The sequence below is a fragment of the Hyaena hyaena genome, unplaced genomic scaffold (genome assembly GCF_003009895.1).
Source record: "Hyaena hyaena isolate Hyena2069 unplaced genomic scaffold, ASM300989v1 scaffold_1807, whole genome shotgun sequence".
In the NCBI taxonomy this organism is placed as follows: Eukaryota; Metazoa; Chordata; class Mammalia; order Carnivora; family Hyaenidae; genus Hyaena; species Hyaena hyaena.
The window spans coordinates 132,450-156,570 of NW_024082443.1; the positions used below are offsets into that span (position 1 = coordinate 132,450).

Genomic DNA, 24,121 nt, shown 5'->3' on the forward strand with positions numbered 1-24,121 from the left:
TGACACAGTAAGACTATCTCTGAATCTCTGCTATTCACTGATAAATTTGGGAAGATTAAACAAAGTTTTATGTTCCTTTTCTTCCTCTATTACAGGCCATCTTTCCTGGCACTCTGCCTCCATTCCTATTGTCTGCATACTTAAAAAAGACATGAACAGGTCTGTGAGGAACCTTCACATTCAATAGATACCCCACAGATGTTCTGTCTGGTGGTTCATAAAGGGTTTGAGAAGTCCCTGAAAATATTACGGTGATTTAAAGTTCCCATGTACAACTAGTTCCTCTTTCTATCAACTGAATGGTTGAGGTCATATTGAGATGAAGAATAGCCATATGTGACGTGTGCTAAAACCTTTGCATGTCATCATAGTTTGCGTGCTCAATGACCATGTGAAGTTCTGAGTGAGCATAAGCCGCATCCATAAAACATCCGCTGCTGATTGATTCCCAATTACAATTACTTCGAAGTGAAATAAGAACTTAAAGATGCCTACAAAGCAATCTATGTGAAGAAATCTTCTAATCTATAATTTCTCTCCAGTTACTCAATTGCCTTGCCCATATCTAATCTGAGAGCATTGTGTTTTAGCGATTAACTTTTAAGAATACTCTCCAAGTTTCACATTCATCATTAGCTATCCAAATCAGTATTCATTATAAGGAATAAAGCTACTTTCTGGTTGCATTCAAATTTATTTCGTTAACATAATATTTAATTCACTTGTGTAATTACAGATATAAACAAGTCTGGAACTACTATGGATCAACATCCTACGAGTAGGAGCAAACATGCAAAGAGTACAATAGGGAGGGGCTGGTAGCCTCTAGATTTCAGCTAGCCATGAGCATCAGTCCTTAAATCTCACAGAGGGAACAGAGGGTGATGACTAATCCAGTGAACTGATAACCGAAGTCAGATTTAAATATTTCTTATTGTATTCCCAACTCACAGATGGAGAAACTGAAATACTGAAAATTTAAGTAGTTTAATTACTGCCACATATCTGGTAAAAACCCTTAAAGAATATACAGGAAAAATGATTATCTGGAAATTCTAAGCATTATCTAGGAAGTAGCAGAGTAAAAATGGCCAATTACATTCCAGGGAATAGTGGATATGCTAAAAGCGTAGGGATAGTTAAAATAGGACTCAAGGAAGCCTTCTAAAAAGAACAGTGCTTAAGCTGAAGTACAAACCAACCAGACAGAAGAAGGACATAGGCCCCAGGATATGAAGGAGGGCCAAGGCAAAGAGCACTGCATGGGAAGAGAATTGTCAATAATTCCCGGAGTGAAATGAACATGATTAAATAAAATGAGTTAAAGAGATGAGTAGAGGCCAAATACAAAAAAAAAAAAAAAAAAAAGATATGTTATGCTAGAGAATTTAAACTTAGGAATTAAGCATTTGAATCCCAGGCTCAGATTTGAGCTTTTGCTTATCACCTGAGTGCACTGTGGACAGAGGACTGGAATGCCAGATAGGAAGGGGGCTATAGCACTAATCCAAGCAAGAGCTGATCGTGTCCTGAGTTTGCATAACATCTATGGAGATGGAGAGGAGATATACATTTAGTTGCTAGCTTCATCAGGACTTGCTAATTAATCAGATGCAGAGGTGGTGGTGAGAATGAGGAATATTAAGTGTGAATGAGGCTTCTGGAGTAGTAGTCATCTAGATAGAGGGAGGTATCCTCATTCCTTGAGATGTCCAACTCATGAGGAAAAGGAGTAAGGTTCAGGGGTGATGAAATTTAATTCTTAAACATGTTACATTTGAACATAAAGTTTGAGATGACCTAAGAGTGGGTGAATAAGTCTAGAGTTTAGGAAAAAGATGTGGGCTGGAAATATGGATATGGTAAGTGTCAGCACATAGGTGTAAGGGAAATTCACAGAAAATGAAATAAGGAGAGTGGAAAATAGGGAAATAAAATGAGCCAAACTGCCCCCAAATGGTAGTCAATTTCTGACTGCTTCCATCACATGGGTGATAGGTCAGTCAGCAAGCCACCACACTTATACATAAAGGCACGTGTATAATGGCATACTTTTTAAAAACTCAAAAGCACTAAGCCTGATTTTCCTTACATGAAATAGATGGGGGAGACTGAACTGAACATAGGGGGACTCTGGTGTTTCTTGACCACTCCAAGCAGACAAATCGAGATGCCATCATTATAAATATTTCCTAATTGTACATCATCCAAAAAAGTGGTGGAGTTGACACTAATAGTAGTGGAAGGAAAAGGATGGGATATCATATCCAAAGTGTTCTTCGACTTCAAAGTGAGTCTTTACTCTCCTCCAAGAATGGGAGTGCTTATTAACAGATGATTTGCTGCAGTAGAAATCAAAGAGCACTGGAATTGGAGTTAAAGTCTCCACTGGACAAACTACTTCCACTCCTCCATAATGAACAGTTTAAGCAGTCCCTAAGGAATGCTTTGGCAGACGGCCTGCAAGAAACAACTGACTGCAGAGGTTGAACTATAAAATAAGCTTCCTCTTTTCACCACAAACAGGTTAATTACCTTTTCTGGGTCTATGTGCTCACCTAGAGGAGGAGGGTGTTCACAGATGATCTCTGGGGTTTCCAAAATCCTGTAGCCCCAATCACCTGCAGGAGTAAGTCAGGATACAGATTTCACTGGGGAAGTCCAATATGCCTGAGTCCTCCTCCGCCGCCACCACCACCACCCATGGCCCTCCTGGCTGAGCAGGCAGACAAGTACTTTTAGCCTGGTAGCATTCTCAATCAGAATTTGTCATCACTCAAAGCCCAGGTAGACTATGATGCCTATATTAATCTCTTCCTCCAAGGCCCTAGTTTTCATTTTGCCTTGAAATAACTGTTGACTATTTTTACTATTCCTAGCTGTTGCATACACTCGACGATTGCCATCACAGCTTACTCGAAGGTCATTTCCCAGAATTTCCCCCCAGCTCGATCCAGTGCACTAAGGCTGGCTATTTTAACGCAATATACCGTTTCCAATGCCATGACTTTTACATTGTATTGTTTTTATCTTTTGAGCTGACATATGTGGGAAAAAAATCGACCACTATTAACGTTAAAGGAACTGTATTTTCACAGAAACCATTGTTTCATCTGTGGATAATTTCTAATTTTTTTTTAAATTTGGAATTGAACATTTTCCTGTTAACAGAACTAACTTTACTGCTCTCACGTTCGCCAATATACCTCCAACTGCGAGAGCTGGCCTAGTGTTTGTTCAATTGTCTGCACACTCCCTTTTTCTCTTCAGCTCCATTTGATATATGTTTCCCAGGACGTAGTGGAGACTGCTGGCCGGAGAGGCTGGAAAATATAACTCCAAATTTCCTACAATCTCAGCTCCACTTTCTCCCGCGCTCGCGCAGGGGGCTGGAGCCCTGTTGTGGTCACGTGGACTCGGGGAGACGGGGTCTGGCCGGCCAATGGGCGCGCGACGGCTCTGCACGCCCCGCCTCCCGCCTCCACCGCGCAGGGACTTCGCGCACCGCCGCGGGGAGGAGGCGAAAAAGTTTCTTCGCGGGCGAGAGGGGCTTCGGCGCGCCGACGCTGCCCGGGCTGCAACGCCGCCACCGCTGGCCGTCCTCTCAGGTTTTCTTCTCGCCGCTCCGGGGCATGAACGGGCTTCGCTACCGGGCGTAAAAGAAGAGTTTGCCGAGGAGCGTCGGAGAAGGGCGCGCAGGCGCTGCCCCTCGCGCGGGCGGCTACTCTCGGCTGCAAGTTTGTGCCGGGCCCCGAGCACGCGCCGGCTGCGGAGCGCTGGGCAGAGCTAGAGGCCGCAGGAGCGCGATGGGCGAGCCGAGGCTCCGCGCGCCGGCGGTGGCGCTGGGACTGCTGCTGTGCGCGGTGCTGGGGCGGCTGGGCCCGGCCGAGGGCAGCGGTCGCGGCGGCCCGGGGGCACTGGGGCAGCCTTCCGGGGCCGCCGCCGAGCGCCGGTGTCCCGCTCCCTGCCGCTGCCTCGGGGACCTCCTGGACTGCAGTCGCCAGCGGCTGGCGCGCCTTCCCGAGTCGCTGCCGCCGTGGGTCGCTCGGCTGTAAGTATTCTCGAGGACAGTGGGGGAGCCGCCGGAGAGTCGCAAGGGGCCGGGGCGCCCGGCGCGCAATTGCCTCTGCTGGGGCAGTTGCTCCTGGCTCAGGCCTCGAGCGGCGGCGGGGCGTGGGGGTGGGAAAGGAGCCGTCGAGGCCTGTTTCTCTACCCAGTGCCTGCCTGCAGGTGGGCAAGGGGAGGGAGCTAGTGACAGCTCCGGAGGGTAGAGCCTGCGTGCCGAGCCTTGAGCTTGCCCAGGGGATGCCACTGCGCGCCCCTGCGAGGGCGGGACGGACGCGAGAGGTGGCAATCTGCGGGTTACCGGGGTTCGCAGTTCTCCCCGAGTGTATGATCCCGTGGCTCAGCCACAGCTTCTAACTGGTTCTGGTCCCCTTTACTGTTCCTAACCAGTAATTGAATGAGCTCCTTGTATGTGAGAAGTCCCCCTCAGCAGAGGTCCGTCACCGTCCAAGCTATAGTAGACACCCTTTTGTTGTTCTTTCCCCTGTGCTTAATTTCGCTCAGAGAAAACTCCGTAAATCCTGCACCAAATTGTAACACATCCTGGCTCCAGTAAGAAGTTGGCGAGACTGATCCGTAGATATGGAAAGGAAGGAACTAGTTTTCAGAACGAAGGGCGTGATTTCTGGAGCTTCTCAGCAAACAGTTTAGGACAGAGGTCTGGACGCTGTTATGCAAGTTTTTGGAAGCTAGCTGTGAAGTCTGAAAACCTGAAATCCCTGCCAATTGCGTGGAAGAACAAGGAAGAAAATGTAGTTTAGTTGGAAAGGCTGATTCCTTCCAAATGTCATCTTATTCTCTCCCGACCCTAGTCTTTTGTTAAAATTGGCAGACTTGTGTAAAATGTAAACAGTCAAAACTTATTTCTTTTTTAAAAAAAATAGTTTAAAAAAATTGAAATACAGCCCATCCTTAATCCTTAGATTTGGGCCTAGCAGAATTGCAATGCAAGTCCTACGTTCGTCCTAATAATAGTAGTAGAAAGTTGAGTCTGGTAGTTTAAGAAATTATGTTTTTAAGTCATTGTGCTAATCAGAATCTTTATTTGTGAATTGTGGGACTGTTGGCATCAAAAGCATATTATTTGTGTTAATATACCTTACTTTAACAGAAAAGGAGAATTAAAGTTTTAGATTATTTAATCTCTTATCATGGATGTCTTAATAGTTGTTTTGTTTTGTTTTTTTAAAACAATTGAAAGGAGATTAGAGCTTTAACCTGAAGCAGGAAGACTTTCAATTAGTTGTGGCTAATTCTGTTCAATTGCTTCTTGTGGAGGTCATGCTGCCTTATTCATGAAATGTGAATGGCTCTATTGACAACATATGGAACTGAACATTTGAATGACTGGAGGTGAACATGTATGAATAATAGAGACGAGAAAAAGAAAGTGAATAGTCCTTCCTGGGGGTGTGTTTAGAAATGCTTGAATCATTCACCAAATCTAACTTACATTAGCAGTTTCTCATCGTCAGGTAGTCTGTTGGGTCATGCCAGTGTGCAATATATATTTTTGGTGTGAATTTGGATGTCTGAAAAAAATAACTGTACTGGTCTTGATTAGAAGTTGAGTTAAACCAAAAGGGGTTTGATATCTATTGAAACATTGTCTTAAAAGTAGCTGACCTAATTAGGATTTTGTTTTGCAGACAATTTGGTGGCACACTAAAAAACAAATTACAGTTTATTTAGTTAGCACAATCTTTAATTACATTTCCGCCAGCAGTAAATTGTCTCAGTACAAGTCCACATTCCTTAAATATATGTGAAAATAAGTTCCACTTGTATAAATAAGCACTCGGTCTGTTGTCAGAAGCCCCACTGTGATCACTCATTGGACATCTCTGTCGTTCTATTACTTGTGTGACTTTTAACCAACTTTGTAGTCGTCACCAAACCATGTGCTCTAAATTCTTTATTGTAGATGTTTCTTTTGTTTGTGCCTAAAGCTCTCGAGGTCTCCTAGTTCCACCTTTGAAAGGAGCAGAAAAACACGTGGAAGTGGGCTTTACTTCTCTTACTTGGTGTTTGGAAACATAGGCATGAGATCACCGTTTCTTCGGAGTTGAGAACTAAATAGAAGAGTACATATCATTCTTTCCCATATCTTAACTTCTCGGGTAATTAAGATAGTAAACATTTGCCTTAGGACTAATTTATTGAGAGCAGCATTCAGGAAAACTTTGTCTTTTGTGTCATTTGTTGAATTTGCCAGTTAAAGAGTTAAAAAAAAAAATCAGTCTCTCTAATGTCCGTTCGTATGTATCTTTTCTCACTATATGTAATGTATTGCCCTAAGAATCTCCTGTGTGAAAAATTGAATAGTTTGAGCTGTAAAATAATAATACTATAGTTCTCTTTTCAAAAAGTAACTTGTACTTTACTGAAGGTGGCTTTTAAAACAGTAAGTATTGGAAGCCTCTGCTTACAAACTGCCTTTACAGTCAGACCTGAGTTTACATCTAAGGTTTGCACTTACAAAAGAGTTCTGAACCCAAAGAGGCGTGCTTGTTGGAATGTTACTTTAGCCAAGAGAGAGAGAAATTGCTCAATTGCCAGTGAGCGCCTAACGTATTAAAATCTCCCTGGAGTTTCAGAATTATTTATCTTATCACATAGAGATGTTTGAGTTAGCTGGGCTGAAGGCGAAAGTCCGAAAGGTACTTTCTGCTGGGGTGGCTTTAGTGTTCTCCTGTTAGAAATCGTCTGCTCTGTAACAGAATTGGGGCTGGGGTGGGGGTAATGGGCCTTATGGTTTTCACAGCTGTTTTTCTATATTTTCCAGACTAAAACTTGAGCATAGCAGGCTGATTTATGAGTCACTTTGGATCAGTGTCTTAAAACAGCTACAGCCTGGCTTTTTGTTTTTCAGCTTTCCAGATTTCTGCTGAATTAGCAGCTCTGCAGGCCCCAGTGGGATTGATTAAGAAGCTGAGCTGGATTTGCATTTTAAAATTTGACTTGGAAGTCAGACTTCCAAATGCTAAAAGGAACAAAATGATGGCCAGAACCAAATGTCAGTGAATTATTTTCATATATATTTATTCGCTTGCTCATGTCCAGGAAGACTTTTCCTTACCATGTAGAGTTTAATTTTCAAGCATTTGGCTGGCTGAGTTCTAGTTAAATAGTTAACACCGCCCCTGCCTCACCACTTTTCACATTTATTAACCTCACTCTACAGAGTTTTTTAGAAAGGTTTCCTGGGGAAGATATTCATTAATGGAACCCTAAACATGAAGAATCTGCATTTCTCCCTGAATGTTCTTACGGGTTTAAGAAAATATAGCCATTGTATGACTTGTGTTTGTTTTTCATGTGGTTTAGCCATAAAAACAATACAAGGAGGATTGAGGAAAATGTGACATCCTTTAACTGGAAAGTAATCATTTCTGAAACATAAACTGTATTAAATCTAAATTTAGATGCATTCAAAGTTGCATGGCTTTAAGTATTTAGCAGTAAAAGTCACTTAAGAGGTGATTTTTTTTTCCTCCCACATATAATGTGGTTTTAATAGTACACAAAACTCGGGAATGGAAGTGTGTTGCAATAACTGAAATATTTAAGGTTGCCAGTTCCCGCTTCTGGATCAGAAATGAGTGGTCCCCACCATGTGCACAGTTCTTGAAAGGCAGTTTCTCATTTTAAAGGTCTTTTGTTGGAGATCTCATCCCATTACTGGTTGAAAAAAAAGTTCAACACTCACTCTCTTTTCTCACAGGATTGCCCTATGAAATCTTTAAAAATACAGCTAAGAGTGTGTTTTTAGTTTTTCTCTAATTAAAAAGAAAGCCACCTGTATTAAATGTAAATGCCAGATCTGTTCCCCTTTCCCTTTTAAAAATGGAAACAATCGGGGGATGCAGTTTTATGCTGGTTCAATGTTCTTTAGTTAAGTGGATCCAAATGAGACTCTCTTGATTCAGGCTACCTCCCAGGTGAAGGACTCTTTTCGCTGGTTGTTTTTGAAACCCAGTGGGAAATCCGTGACTGTCTGTGGTGCTAAAAGCACACAGGTTTTGTTTGAATCCTAACATGAGTTGCTGGGCTCACGGGCTGGCTCCTTGATGAACTCCAGACGGACGTGAGCTGGGCCGTGAGGGAAAGTGTCTGGCTCCGGCGTGGTGAGCTTGCACAGCACTGGTTGTAATTGCAGGATTTTTATAGTTTAAAGACTGTGCCAGATTTTTTTTCATGTTATAACTCTACCAGAACAAATCTACTCATGTCTGTTACTGTCTGGTAGGTCTTTAAGCAAACGTGTTTCAAATAAAACCTTTGCAGATTTTTTTTTTTAGGTGAAATAGAGAAATCCAGGTTTATTCTCCAAACAAAAAAATTCAAAGACTTGAAAGGATCGCTGATTTCTAATTGTTAACTTAATAGACGTGCGCTAAGTTGCACTGTGTTTCTCTGAATGTGATTCTTCGGCCCTTTTAGTTTTGGCTCCTGCTTTTCTCCAGTCAGATTTGGTGACCTAAAACTTTGGTTAGTTAAAAATCTTCATTTGTAAACACTGAAAGAATTAGGTATGGGTTGGTAAATCTCCTTCATTGGGAGAGCTTTAAACCATACTGTTTGTAAGCCTGATTTTCAGTGGCTCCTCCAGCCATTTCATTTTCACTACACCACATGGAAGGAGCACATTCAATTAACACATAAACGGAATGCCAGCAAATATTTACTGGGTTTTCTTTAAATTTCTAGAAACTTAAATGCTCAGATGATGGCCTGGCCTAGTATATTGTATATGTAGGAGTTTTGTTTTGCTTTTTTTTTTTTTTAAATAACGATGTCTATGGACATTATTACTCAGTTAAATTAAGTCTTTGAGTAAGAAGCAGATTTATTTAATGATTGAAAAGAAATCTGAGCATAGGTTTCTATGCAGTCTACTTTGTAGGTGGTTTATGTGGTTTAAATTATACAGTATGTCATCAGATACTGAGATTTAGGGAATTCAGGAAAGCAGAATTCAGGTGACTTCTACTCTCTCAACACACACACACACACACACACACACACACACACAAAATGGTACTTGAGATAATTTGGTGCCTAAACTCAGAGAAACAAATATGTGTGAAAAGCAATTTCTGTTTTGTTTGACTGTAATAAGGACACTGAGGCTTAATTTTATGATGATAATAAAAAGGTTTCTTGAGAGGTTTGAGTTTCAGCAGCCTGTCTAATTAGCCACTTTTCATAGGCCATGACTTCATCATATCAGGTTGGAAGTGAGGAGATGCTAGGGGACAGGGAGGGTGAAGCAAAACAACCGGTTCACAAAAGATCTGTTCACCCTGTGCCAAAAAACATCTCCTAAAAATGTGTGGGCTCAGAGCACTTGAATCTGCCAGCCTCCTAAACTCATTTTGTCCTGAGAATTTGTATTTTTGACTTTGGCAGTTCAGTTACCATCTAGTTTGGGGACAGGATGAACCAGTTACTACTTATGTTGCCACTAGGGTTGATAGAGATATTTCATAAACCTGCTCTGTCTTGCACTTTATTAAGCACTGTTAGTGATTTTCTTTAAAACTACTTATAACTTTATTTTTGTTTTCTCCTAGGGACTTGAGTCACAACAAATTGTCTTTAATCAAGGCAAATTCCATGAGCCACCTTCAAAACCTTCGAGAAGTGTGAGTCTTAGTTTACTTTCTGTTTGAGGTTTGAATAAAATATACCACTTAACTGTAAAGAACATTTAGATTACAATATATTATTTAAAACTTTTAACTTGGGAGGTAGCTTTAATTTTTATAAAGTTTTTACCTCGGTGAATTACAGATTATCTAATCAACCTTCTTTTTGTCTTTTTGTTCTTTCTTTCCTTTTTCTTTGGTACTTAAAGGAAACTGAACAACAATGAATTGGAGACCATTCCAAATCTAGGACCAGTCTCGGCAAATATTACACTTCTCTCCTTGTAAGTGAATGTTAGCAGGATTTTGTGTGTATGTTTGCAAGGACCACTGGTGGTAGCAGTTCTGTACAGGCTGGAGTAAAGGTCTTACAGGCAAAATAGGAATACTTGTATAGGTAACGTAGAAGCATTTTTTAAATTGGTTGACTTGTTTTCCACCTCTTTCTTTCCCAAATTTTAAGTATCATTGTAACAACATGCTTTACGTGTTGCCGTCCTTGCTGAGCTGGTCTCCAGGATTCAGACATGCTGCCTTCACCTCAAAGAGACGTATGTTTGCTTATGTTCTATAGACTAGGACTCATTCTGGTTATACTCAGTGATTGGCCTGGGATCTGTGGGTTAGGTATTACTTAGTTCCTACTGGAGAGTGACTGGAGTTGCTTTGTAAGAAGTGGGAGTTGGTAATAAGACATTAGAGTCCTCTTTTACTTGTGTTACCTGTAGTAGAAATTGAGGTTCAGGGACACTAAATCAAAATGTCAGCTTTATACAGTTAAAATTAAGTACGTGATAGAAGTTACAAATACCACTGCATGTTACTTTGCAAAGATGAGTTTTCAAATAAAATTAAAATTATGCTGAATTTCCTGTATTTTTAGGACAGATAACATGTTTGTATTCATGCTTTGGAGATGTTTTGGCATAATTTTGACTTTTGGCACTTAAGGGTAGCATGTAGAATGTGCAGCATTTAATTTCTAAAATTTAAGTAGCTTGCCAGTGATCTTGACTAATTAAAAAATATATTTAAGCCATTGAGCTTAAAATGTTTTCCTTCCTTAAACAACTTAAGAAAAACCTACCATTGTTGCTTGCTTCTAGGAAAGGTGTTGTGAGGTTGAAATTATACAGTAAATTTCAGGAAAGCTGTTCAATTAATTAAAGTGATCACTACCCAATTGCTTACATCTGGTGATTTATAGACGTTGGGTTTTACTGAGAGCCCAGGTCACCTAAGTCACGAGTGCAGCCGCTGTGTCTGCTCTGCTCTGTTTGAATAAGAACTAAGTGACATTTGATACTGATGTGGTTTTTCCAAAGATCTGGAACAGAAAGGAATGAAAGAAAAAGGAGTTGGTATTTGACAAATAAACACTGAATTTAAAAAACATTTTTATGCTAGCATTAATACCTGTTTTCTTTGTCTTTCACAACTGCTTAAGAATTTGGTGTCTAAATGGAGTGCTGGCTTTGGTATCTTAAACAGCTTTAGCTATTCGCGTTGGACCAGTGGGGCCTTTCTAAATCCCAGGGAACGTCTCTTCCCCCTGCTGTTCTCGTCCTGTGTATTGGCAGATTCTGTCAGCATGTTCAAGAGAGTCTTAAGTTGAGGGTCATTGGGTGCTTCATGGTTGAGAGGGTCCACGGTGGAGTTTTGGAATCTGGGTGGGGTGGGGAAAACAATCCTGTCTTTGGCTTAGTCTAGAGTTGAAATTGTAAGAACTTGTAAGGAAATTAGAAACTTCTGTCGGAAATAAACAACCTAGATGATTTTACTTACACTTTCAAGCTTTCCTTTATAACTTGAAAACTGAAAAAATGCTCTGGAATGATAGAAGCCTTGGAAATTTGAACCATCCTCCTCCCTGTTTTTATTTGTGCTTCACTTTAGTGAGTGCTGAATATTCTTTTACTGAACATGAATACTCTCACTTTCTTTCCCCTTAATGTGTGGCACCATGTCTGACCAAGGATTACTTTGTCATTTTATGTAATGAGAGATCCTATTTATTACCTAGATGACATAGCATCAGCAAAGGGTCATTTATGTGATGGGACTGCTAATTCAATATAGGTAGTGAAAAATTGCTTTCTTGCCTATAAAATATGTTGAAAAATGTATTTCTCTGGCTGTTTTCTTTTACAGATGTGGTGTTTTCTCCTGTAGGCCTCTTTGGATATTGCAGTACACAGTCGTTGTTTCTAAAGCACTGTTAATTTCTGTCTTGTGTTGTAGAGGATAGAGCGTTATTTTTTATCTAGAAGTAGTTGAACAGCAGAGCAAGTCAGTACTTAAATTTCTGCAATTTCAAAAATTGTTAAACCACGTCCCATGGCTTAGCTTAGAAACCTGCTCTGTAGAAGCTTGCTGTGATACCGCAGCTAAACACCATGTCTATCAAAGTAGCTCTCAGGACTATTGGACTTTTATTTGATCAAGGTGTTTGTCTTTTCATAACATTTGTAGAGGAAAACAGGTTTTTTGGAGTCATTTGCACAAGTTAAATCATTTGGAAACATGTTAAAAGCAAAGAAAAACCAGTGGGGAGTCTTGAGCAAAAGATTTCATGTTGGTTCTCCATATCTTTGCTGCTCTGTTCACTGGGGACCCTTCCTCCTTGGAGGTGGAAAAGGCCACCTGGTGAGACCTTCCTCTTCTCTCGTCTTCAGGAGCCAGGAGTAAATGGCACCCCATGTCCAGAGAGGAATTCATTTAGGGACCACTTCTGATAATGTCAGGGAAGTCTGGTAAAATACCAAGGTCTTGGGATGGTGGTTAGATGAGCATTGAACTTTCCCTCAGCAAAGCTCATCTCCCACCTTTTCAGGGGTCCGTCAAAATGTACAAGACCTGAATAGACTTGCTTTCCTTTGAATCCCACCTAGCATGGGCACAGAAGTCAGCCAGCATGCTAGGGGCAGGGCATGGTTGGTGAGCTTTTTTTTTTTTTTTTTCCTTTTTTTCTATATTGTAGCCTTGACAGGATGCTATATTTTAAGAGAAGAAATGCAATAAAGCTTGGAACAAACACATATGAAAACTTCCCCTGATGGGGCGCGCCTTGGTGGCTCCATCAGTTTAGCGAATCTTGGTTTCAGCTCACGTTGTGATCTCACAGTTCATGAGATGGAGCCTCAGGTCAGCTTCTTGCTGACAATGTGGAGCCTGCTTGAGATTCTCATTCATTCTCCCTCCCTCCCTCTCTCCCCCTCTACCCCCCTCCCCTCCCCCCCTGCTTGTGTTCTCTCTCTCTCTCTCCCTCTCCCCTTCTTTCCCTCTCAAAATAAATAAACTTAAAAAAATGAATAAAATTCACCTGGCATAAGTTAATTTACCAGACATGATAGTTCTGGCTTCCTGTGAGGTGGCATGAGCCACTCAAACATTGGACATCTTTGAAAATTAGGACTTGAGTTAGAGCAGGTTTGAGTTAGAGCATGTTTGTTGAATTATATAATTGTTGTTATATAACATTATTATTGAACAAAAGAGTTCTCACTGGTCATTAAATAAAGCTGGTTAGGCCTTGGCCTTGACACTGATGGTTTATATAGCATTGCTCAACATGTAAGTAGTTGCCTATGTGTTAGAGTTGAAAAGATTTAGGTCCCTGAATGTCAAAGGAATACCCAGAGTACTTGTTAAAAAAATGTAGATTTTCTGACCTTATCCCTAGAGATTCTGAATTAATGGGATTGGGTAGGGCCCAAGAATGTCCAATTTAACACATCTACCTAGTTGGTTCTGATTAGATATTCCATAAGTATTTCTGGAACCTCTGCTAGAATCCAGTTATAATCAAATAAGCCTTTTCTCATTATTCCTTATCTCAAGAATAGAGCAGTTCTCCTAAGCCCATCATAGGTTCCTCATAGCCTGTAATTTTTCTAGAAATGATAATGTCATCCTTTCGGGGTGGTTATTATAAACATTGCTGGTGGGTCCCCAAAATGTGTGCTCTACCAATGGATATCCCATGAAGAGATTTAAGGTACAATGAAGTGATGAGTTTTGCTATCTGAAAGTTTCATTTTGTCTTTAGTGTGGAGGATGTCCTGGTGGTGGCCGGAGGGTGGTGTAGAGGGGACAGATGACAGGGGAACCACTATAGTAGCCCAAAAGTTACACCAGTATGATGTCACAGCAGCAGAACAGTGATTAAAGCAAAGCTTAGGTTGGAATTCTTTGCCGGCTCTTCCCTTTGGTAGTTTTGAGATATTGGACAAGTTTCTGTCTATGTTTCCTCATCTACAAAATGAGAATCATAACAGTGCCCACCTCCTAGAGTTGTGAGGATTTGGAAAGAGAATACAGATAAAACCATCTGGCATATGCTGAGCGCTCAGTAAATATGAGCCGTGATCATGATGATGATGATCATACACTCAAGTAAAATTCATGGAATATTCCAGGCAGTGCCAGGCTCCGTTTTAAGTGCTGGGGACACAGCACTGAACAAAGCAGACAACTCACTGCTGTGAAGTTTTCATTCTAGTGAGGAGTGAGAAAACAGTAACAATTTTTTTTTAAAGATTACTTCAGTTTCTCGATAAATGCTGTCAAGAAAAAGTGAAGACAAAGAAGAGCCCCGGCAGATGCCCTTTAATGTGTTGGGGGAAGGCTTCTGAGTATTTACCAAATTCGACTATGTGTTAGATACTATCTCAGGTTGAGATCCATCAGTGAACAAACAGACAACGTTCCTGACCTCACAGAGCTGACCTTCTCGTGGAAGAAAAAAGACAAGAAGTAAAATAAAAGATGTGGTCAGAAAGTGGTGAGGACTAGGAAGAAAAAAGACAAGAGGTAATGGATATGTACTAGAAGAGGGTGTTTACAGGTTTTTTTGTTTTTTGGGGTTTTTTAAACTTTTTTTTTTTAATGTTTGTTATTTTTGTGAGAGAGCGCACATGCAAGCAGAGGAGGGGCAGAGAGAGAGGGAGACACAGAACCTGAAGCAGCCTCCAGGCTCTGAGCTGTCAGCACAGGGCCCGACAGGGTGCTCAGACTCAAGGAAGCTGAGATCATAACCTGAGCCAAAGTTGAAAGATCAACCAACTAAGCCACCCAGGCATCCAAAGGGGGTTTACAGTTTTAATGGAAATGCAGGGAGGGACTTGTTGGGAAGGTGACACTTGAATCATGTGATGAAGGTGAGGGAAGGGCCCTCTCCTTAAGCCTTCCCTACTCTGTGCAGGCCCATCCCACCTTTTATGTCCAACTCCTACATGATAATGAAATGATTTTGTTTGTATTTTTCTCCCATAGTATACTTTAGAGCCTGCAGGCCTGCTCTTGGTTTCCCCAGAACTTAATGCAGGTGAATAGCATGTAGTTGGTGCTCAATTAGGTATAAAAATTAAGGAGTATTTATGGAAAGCTACATGCACTTAGCATTATTCAGGCAGATTTCCTATTAAGTTAGTCTATACCAGTGGCTAAAAATTTACAGTGGAGACCGAGCATACCTATGTTTTACTTAATGTGTGTTCAACTATGCGTGCTTGGTAAATAATAATAATAAATTATAACAGCAATAGTAGTAAGTAAAAGAGGAGAAGTTATTTAAGTAGTGAAAGGATTCAACTTCCCACTCTTGCCAGTGAGCGCAAGCCCTGCGGTGTGTTTGAGATGCAAGTGTGTAGGAAATAAAAGCCCCCTTTCATCATGTGCCTTTCTCAGTTTGAATATCTCAGCCCATTTTGGTGTTCAGGTTTTATGCCCAGCATACATGTGAACTACTTCATCAGGTCCTAGACTGAAAATTCTAAATAAGAAACAAGAGTAACAAAACAAAATCAATCTGTTCCAACACTTAAGGCAAAACTGGCCCTATAGGACTCAGGGAGGGAGAATATGCCTGCATAGGAACACATGGCTGCTGTTTTAAAGGGATCTTTGAGGGTGTGTTGTTGATGGATGTTTTCCCCTTGTGCACTAGTATTAGAGCCTGACGTGGTGTGACCTGAGCCCCTCGCCTCACATGCTCCCCTATTATATGGTGGGCACTCTGGGATGTGGGGAAGTATGGGGCTTACGCCCTTTCCCAAGGTCTAACGTGATTTATCTGCTACAGGGAACAGTCCTGGGCAGCCGGAGATGCTGGCAGCTTGTGTGGCCTGTGTGATATTGTGGAATTCTGAGAAGAGTGGTGGCTTTTTCCCTTCAGTTTTGAAACTCCCCCAAAGTCTCCAATAGCATTTGTCACATGGGTCATTCCAGGGTAGGACTCCTGTCTTCCTGAGCAATCAGTCCCTCGGCAGCCCAGTCCAGAATCTGGCACACAGGAGGTGCTCGTTAAATATCTGAGTCAGGAGAGAGACCGTGGGCCCTTGTACAACCATGGAGAGACCTGAACTGGGACTGGGGCACACGCGTTGTTGTCTTGTCTCACACCAGTGACGTGTCTGACCTCAGGCCGACTTCGTTACCTCTTCTTTATCTATAGAGCCTGTGTGAGATATCTGCCCCTCTAGCTCATGTGGTTCTGAAGCAGGATCCCATGGCACAGTGAGCAAGAGAAGGAGATGGCTCTGAAAGGTGAGAGCAGCAAGGCCAGACTGCATTCTTGACCCAGAGGGTCAAGGAAGAAGGCGGGATTGAGAAACACCCCAGCCACGTGGATGAGGGAGGGAGAAAGAACTTTGCGTTTGGAGTGGTTTATTTGGAAAGCTTTTGCTCTCCTCAAGTAGTTGAAAGAATTGGTGAACACTCAATTATAATTACTAACTAAACAGCATTTCTAGCCTGAGGGCTTGTGTATCTGTAGGTGGATTTTGAGCTGTTCAGGGTGCCCAGCAACACCACCTACTATGTGCTCAGTGCTAGGGAACAAAGAAAAATAGGACTTGACCTCTGCCATCAAGGGGCTTTGAATAAGGAATAATAGAGGAAGCCAGACAATAAAGGCATGCTGCAGGTAGGGTGATGCCCTGGATGCTGGAGGGATGCCTGGGCTCACCCAGAGCGGAAGATGACTGTAGTTTCAGTGTGTGTGGACTGTGAGGGTGAGTGAGGTCCAGAGAAGGAAAGGAGATGCGGGTAAGTTGATAGTGGTGCACTTAGGTGTTTTACAGGTTTGGAGGAAGAAATGACATTTTTGTTAAGCAGGGGAATGAAATGACTACATTTCATTGAAGCACAGAATCTTTTCCTTTTTTTCAAGATGTCATTTATGTCATCATAAACCATGTTCATTTTCAGAATCAAATGCCATGAAGACAAATAAATAATGTGTTTTTGATCATTAACAGATATGACTTCCCAGTTACCTGCTATCCATCCATCCTTAGAACTATCCTGTACTCTGGCCCTTGCCGTATGTTAGGGCCACATCTCTCTTTCCCACACAAGGAAATTGACCACAGGATGGGCATCATATAAGCATTGACTTCTGTATGATCAAAAGGGTGGAGTTGAACTAGTGATTAGAAATCAGATATACAGGGGCGCCTGGATGGCTCAGTTGGTTAAGCATCTGACCTCAGCTCAGGTCATGATCTTGCAGTTGGTGAGTTCAAACCCCGCATTGAGCTTTCTGCTGACAGCTCAGAGACAGGAACCTGCGTCTGTGTCTCCCACTCTTTCTGCCCTTACCCCCCTTTCAAAATTTTAAAAATCAGGTCTGCAGTATTCTGATATATATGTATTGAAGTCAGCATCTTAGTGGGAATTTCATCATAAGCATGCATTTTTTGTTACATTTCAAAAATCAGACTGATAGGAAAATCATCTTGGGAGATGATGATTCAAGAGACTGTTACTTGGTTGTATGGCACAGAGTTGATTTAAGTAATTCCTCAAACTCAATTTGTAATTTTAAAGCATGTTAATATTTGACTGGTTTATAGCTCAGAGATAAAGCTGCATAAAGGGAAGGCAAGCATTACATACAGTTTTCACATATGATGATGTAACATCAAGTGATGATGTAACTAAGTAATTGTGTAACTATGTGGTAAAGCTCAAATAGTTGTTTGTTTTTAAACCAAACCTTCATAAGTCAGCATTTGAAAGGAGGTTACCAGTGTGTCATGTTAATTAGAGAAATGGGGAGAAGCTTTAGCTAAAATTAGAATTTTAAGTTTCTGGGGAATCTGGGAGCTTTGTTCTGATTAAGTGGACATAAACTATATCTCATCTTTATGCATTTGTGAGTATAGATGAGCCCATAGAATTTGATAACCTTAACTGAAAAACTCATCCCTAAATGCCTGCTCTAGTGATATGGATGAATGGACTAGTGTCTTCATATTTAAAGGACATGACTTCAGAGGGCTGCAGCCTTAACCAGTATAAATAAGCCAGACGTTATAGTGTTTAATAGACATAAGCTCATAAAGCTCGTCTTACAAAGTAAACACATAAACATCTTAATATGATAAGTTGTATTCTTTTATTGGATTTTTAAATGCTTATATGTGATTTCTTTTTTATATAGTTTATTGTCAAGTTGGTTTCCATATAACACCTAGTGCTCATCCCAACAAGTGCCCTTCCCCATGCCCATCACCTCCCTTCCCCTCTCCCCCACTCCCATCAGCCCTCAGTTTGTTCTCAGTATTAAAGAGTCTCATGGTTTGCCTTCTCCCTCTCCCCAACTATTTTTCCCATTCTTCTCCCGCTTCGTCCTCTGTTAACTTCCTCCTAATCCACCTATATATGCAAACATATGGTATCTGTCCTTCTCTGCCTGACTTATTTCGCTCAGCATAACACCCTCTAGTTCCATCCATGTTGCTACAAATGGCCACATTTCATTCTTTCTCATTGCCATGTAGTATTCCATTTTATAAATTTACCACATCTTCTTGATCCATTCATCAGTTGATGGACACTTAGCTTCTTTGCATGTTTTGGCTATTGTTGAGAGTGCTGCTATGAACATTGGGGTACACGTGCCCCTATGCATCAACACTCCTGTATCCCTGGGGTTTATATGTTAGTTCCATCGAATAGTTTACTATACACAGAGATGTATTTGTTATACTCTTCGTTTATCTTTATAATGAATCATAAACCAGTCCCCACAATACAAGTTTCCTAGGTGTTTGAATTCTCAGTTTAGATTCAAAACATACATTTGTGATCATGCCATGGCTCTTTAAACCCTTCAGGAATCCCCCACTCCTCTTAGGTCAGGAGCAGAGTCCTTCACAAGACATACAGTGCTCTTGCCTGATCGGATCTTCTCCCACTGAGCCCTCTCCAGACTCAGCTTTCACTTCTAGGAGTGTGCCAGCTTGCTCTGCATCACTTCCCTTTGCATACTTTCCTCTCTGCCTATAATACTCACCCTTTTTCTAACTCTGACTTAGGTGTCACCTGACACATTTTCCTGTCACCTTTATTTACAATGTCTATGATGCTATCATACCTGCAGTTACATTTGTCAGTTGTGTACTTGTGATTTTTTAATGTCCATGTTCCCCACCAGAATGAAACTTCATAAAAGCTGAGAGCATGTATGTTTTCATCCGAGTTGTAGCCCTAGCGTGAGTGCCTGGCCACTGGTAGACAGTGCGTGGTTGTTGAATGAATGACTGAATGGATAGTCCAGTCCTAATTAATATTGTATACAGTTAATTGTACAAGACACTGTTCAGTTAACCTTTCTGTTCATGTCTCTCCATACACACTGAAAGTCATTTTTATTACTAAAAGGTAGCAGCAGCCTTAGATTTGACATTGTGACCCAGCGGACAACTTTCTTCAGTGGTGGTTCTCGGAGCCCGTAGAAGTGACTCCCCACTCTCTTGAACTAGGCCCTCCAGCATAGCTTGCCACAAAAACTCCTGTATTACCAGTGTTTACCTGAACCTGCGGCATTTTCTCATCTTCCCCCAACTTTATGCTATCCATTTTGACTGCTGCTTTGAAGTATCAAGTGCAACTTCTGCCAGAGACGTTTCTGTGCTCAGTGAAGCTTGTGCTGCCAAGAGATGAGACAGTAAAGTCACAGCCGGTTGCTTTTCATGACGGGATGGCAAGAGTGAACATGTCTCTCACCTGGCCTACTTACTTTTCCTCCTCCTCGTCCTCATTTTAATATCGCTGCCATCTTCCATAGATGAGAAGCTCAAGGCTCTAGTTAGGTAGAGAGACCAAAACAATGAAACAGGGCTCTAACCAGTACCACAGCTTCTTTCCTTGCCTGAAAGTTGCATAAGTACTAAATTCAAAACATGAAAGGAGAGCAATTATAAATATGAAATCACCTGCCTGAGAGTCTCCCTTCCTCCCTGTGAAGCTTTAGGCAGTACATAGAGCAGTCTCTCAAATGAGGTTGAAGGCAAAATGAAATATTGAGGTAACTTAACATTCATGCTGCAGGTACCCTACAACACAGGGTAAACATGGTGTACATTCCTAGACTGACAGTTTTACTGCATGAGTGATTTTAAATGTTTTTACTCTAAAACAAACATTGGAATTGAATCAAAAGGAACATTTTTTTTTAGGAAAAAAAAAATAAGATGCTTTTTGAAGTTAGTCACTCATTGCCATGTAACCCTGCACAAGGTACCAGCCGAGGAATAGAGGCATCACTCTTTAAAGATGAATAGATGTTTGCAAAACCAAGAAAGTAGGCAATTGTACAAATCCCTCTTTTCTCTCCTCCTCCTCCTGCCTTTTTTGCTTTCACTTCCTCACCATCATCCCCATTTAAGTATCCACTAAAGGATGAGGGGAATTTAAAATGGTTTGGTAGCTTGTATAACTGGTCACAACCCATTTTTTCTTGGTTTTGAGTATCTGCTGCAATCCTAGTAACTTAGAATGGGAAAACAATTTTCTCTATGGAGAAATCTCTGGAAAAAGAGGTTATCCAGCCTCCCTTTGAGCACTTCCAGGGTCAAAGTCTTCCTTCTTGGTAATAGGCCATTCCATTGTGAATAGTTGTAGTTACTAGGAGGTTTTATTTGTTAAGCTGATCTCTTCCCTTCCCTTTACCTATTGTCTTAGTTCTCTGTGTTAGGGAAAACAGCTTTGTTCTATTTTCTGCATAGTAATACCTACAATCTTAAAATATAAGATTTTCTTAAAGCCTTCTCTTTTACTAGCTCAAATTCCAGTTACCCTTTCCTATATGATATGGAGTCTAGATAGTGCTATTCACTGGCACTTTCTGCAGTGATGGAAATTTTCTATATCTGTGGTGTGCACTGTGGTAGCTACTAGACACGTACATATTGAACACTTGAAATGTGGCTAGTGTACTGAAGAGTTCCATTTTTAATTTTACTTAATTTAAATTTAAATAGCTGCACATGTCCAGTGGCAGTTGTCCTGGACAGTGCAGGTCTAGATGCTTAAAGTTCTCCTATACACACATCATCAACCATGACAATGTAAAATGTGCCCAGACAGGATATTTGAGGTAAGGCCAGCATAACATATGGTGGGACCATGTCTGTTGACCAGATTACTGGACATTAATGAAGCTTAAATTGTACTAGCTTTTTAAGGACTATGTAGTATTATTGGCTCATATTGAGTTGTGGTCAGCCAAGCTCCCCAGGTATCTTGTCATTTTCATGAGAATTGCTTTCACATAGACCTTTTTAAAATGATTAATTAGGGGTGCCTGGGTGGCTCAGTCGGTTGAACGTCCGACTTCGGCTCAGGTCGTGATCTCACAGTTCGTGGGTTCGAGCCTCGTGTCGGGCTCTGACAGCTAGCTCAGAGCCTGGAGCCTGTTTCAGATTCTGTACCTCCCTCTCTCTCTGACCCTCCCCTGCTCATGCGCTCTCTCTCTCAGAAAGAAGTAAAAACATTAAAAAATTTAAAACATAAATAAATAAAATGATTAATTAAACATTCAAAAACACTTATCCTAACTTAATTTCCCTAATTGTTTCTAGACCATCATTTTAGTGCATTGAGAGTTGTGGGATCATGATTCATCTAATAGATTAGGTATACGTTTAATTCTATGACATTTGCATTTGATCATTCCCACCTCTGTCCATGTTCATACGAATGTTGACAGCACACGGGCCCCAGACGACCCAATTGCAGTGACTAGCAGATTCCTTTTTCATTTTACTAATTTTATTTCCATTGTAGTTAACATAGTGTTTTTATTAGCTTTATGTGTATAATACAGTGATTCAACAGTTCCATATATTCCTCAGTGTTCATCAAGATAAGTGTACTCTTAATTCCCATAACCTATTTCACCCATCCCCCCACCCACCTCTGCTCTGGTGACTCAATTTGTACTCTATAGTTAAGAATCTGTGTTTTTGGTTTGTCTTTTTTTTTTTCCCCTCTCATTTGTTTTCCTTCTTTAAATACTATATACGAGTGAAATCATGTGGTATTTTTCTTTCTCTGATTGGCTTATATCGCTTAGCATTACACTCTCTAGCTCTATCCACATTGTTGCAAATGGCAAAATGTGATTCTTTTTTATAGCTGAGTAATATTCCATTGTGTGTATGTTGTGTCACCTCTTCTTTATCCATTCATCTATCACTGGACACTGAGCTGCTTCCATAATTTGGCTATTGTAAATACTACTGCAGTAAACATTGGGGTGTTTTATATTCTTTGGTAAACATCCAGTAGCACAATTAATTACTGCATTTAAGGTAGTTCTATTTTTAACTTTTTAAGAGCCTCCATACAGTTTTCCAGAGTAGCTGCACCAGTTTGCACTCCCACCAACAGGATAAGAGGGTTTCTTTTTCTCCACATCCTTCCCAACACTTGGTGTTTCTTGTGTTTTTGCTTTCAGCCAGGTGTGAGGTGGTATCTCCTTGTGGTTTTGATTTGCAGTTCCCTGATAATGAGTTATCAGTTATCCAGTTATCTGGATGTCTTCTTTAGGAAATGTCTGTTCATGCCTTCTGCCCATTTTTAATTGGATTATTTATGTTTTAGGTGTTGAACTGTGGAAATTGTTAATGTATTTTAGATACTAACCCTTTGTAGGATATGCCATTTGCAAATATCTTTTCCCATTTGGTAGGTTGTCTTTTAGTTTTGTTGATAGTTTCCTTCCCTATGTAGGTTTTTATTTTGATGTAGATCCAATGAGGTTATTTTTGCTATTGCTCCCTTGCCTCAGAAGGCATATCTAGAAGATGTTGCTACAGCCAGTGTCCTAGAAATAACTTCCTGTGCTCTCTTCTAAGATTTTTATGGTTTCAGGCTTCACATTTAGGTTTTTTATACATTTTGAGTTTATTTTTTCTATGGTGTAAGAAAGTGGTCCAATTTCATTGTTTTGCATGTTGCTGTCCAGTTTTCCCAACACCTTTTGTTGAAAAGGCCCTCTTTTCCCCATCGCATATACTTGTTAAAGATTAGCTGACAGTATAATTGGGATTTTATTTCTGAACTTTCTTTTCTTTGATCTATGTGTGTTTTGGGGGGTCAGTACTATACTGTTTTGATTACTATAGCTTTGTAGTGTATTTTGAATTCTGGGATTTTGATACCTCTGGGTTTTTTTTTTCTTTTTTAAGATTGCTTTGGCTATTTAGGGTTCCGTACAAATTTTAGGATTGTTTATTCTAGTTCTGTGAAACATGCTGTTGGTGTTTTGATAGGGATTGTATTAAACCTGTTGATTGCTTTCAGTAGTATAGATATCTTAATATTTGTTTTCCATTCCATAAGCTTCTAATGTTTTTACATTTCTTTGGATTGTCTTCAGTTGCTTTCATCAGTGTTGTAGTATAGCTCTTTCACCTCTTTGGTTAATAAGTTCATTCCTAAGTATTTTATTTTATTATTTTTGGTGCATTTGTAAATAGGATTGTTCTCTGAATTTCTCTTTATGCTCCTTCATTATTAGTGTATAGAAACCTACCATATTTAAGTACATTGATTTTGTATCTAGCAGCTTCCTTTAAAGGTTCATGTCAGTGTGTGAATAAAAGTTAAGGGATGTGAGCTCAATTGCCTGTATGATCATCGTCACCACATTTTCTATATCTTATTCACAAGAACAATTTGTTTTTAAATTATTTATTTAACTAAACTCTAGACTGAACATGGGGCTCAAACTCATGACCCCAAGATCAAGAGTCAGTTTAAATACTCGGTTAAATCAAGACATTTGGTGTCTGTGATCTTAGTCCATTCGTCTGTGAACCATATCAGTAAATACAATAACATTAATTTAGCCTGGTGTTTTCATACAGAATTAATTTTCTGAATGAATACAGAAAATTAATTCTGTATGAAAACAGTTTATTAATTTGAAGTTCAAAATAATGAGGTCATGTTTTCTGCTTTGTAGCATCATCATAAGTGAAAATCCTTTATATGGGCTAATTTTTCACTAAAATATACAAATCTAAGTTGGATGACTTTTTTCCAGCAAAAAATTACAGTAGTTTTTTTGAGGGAAGGGTTTGTGGTTTATTTTGTTTTTTAGAGAAAAA

The 24,121-nt window shown here is 40.5% G+C and overlaps 1 protein-coding gene across 1 annotated transcript in view; it reads left to right on the forward strand.

Annotated features, from left to right (window-relative positions):
- The first annotated feature begins 3,722 nt into the window (after window positions 1-3,722).
- The window catches only part of LRIG3 (leucine rich repeats and immunoglobulin like domains 3), a 49,649-nt gene continuing 29,250 nt past the window's right edge, over window positions 3,723-24,121 (forward strand). Inside the window, exons 1-3 of the mRNA XM_039224908.1 lie at window positions 3,723-4,051; window positions 9,642-9,713; window positions 9,926-10,000. Coding sequence (XP_039080839.1) covers window positions 3,807-4,051; window positions 9,642-9,713; window positions 9,926-10,000 — 392 coding nt within the window. The 5' untranslated portion in view covers window positions 3,723-3,806. The remainder of the gene's footprint in view (window positions 4,052-9,641; window positions 9,714-9,925; window positions 10,001-24,121) is intronic.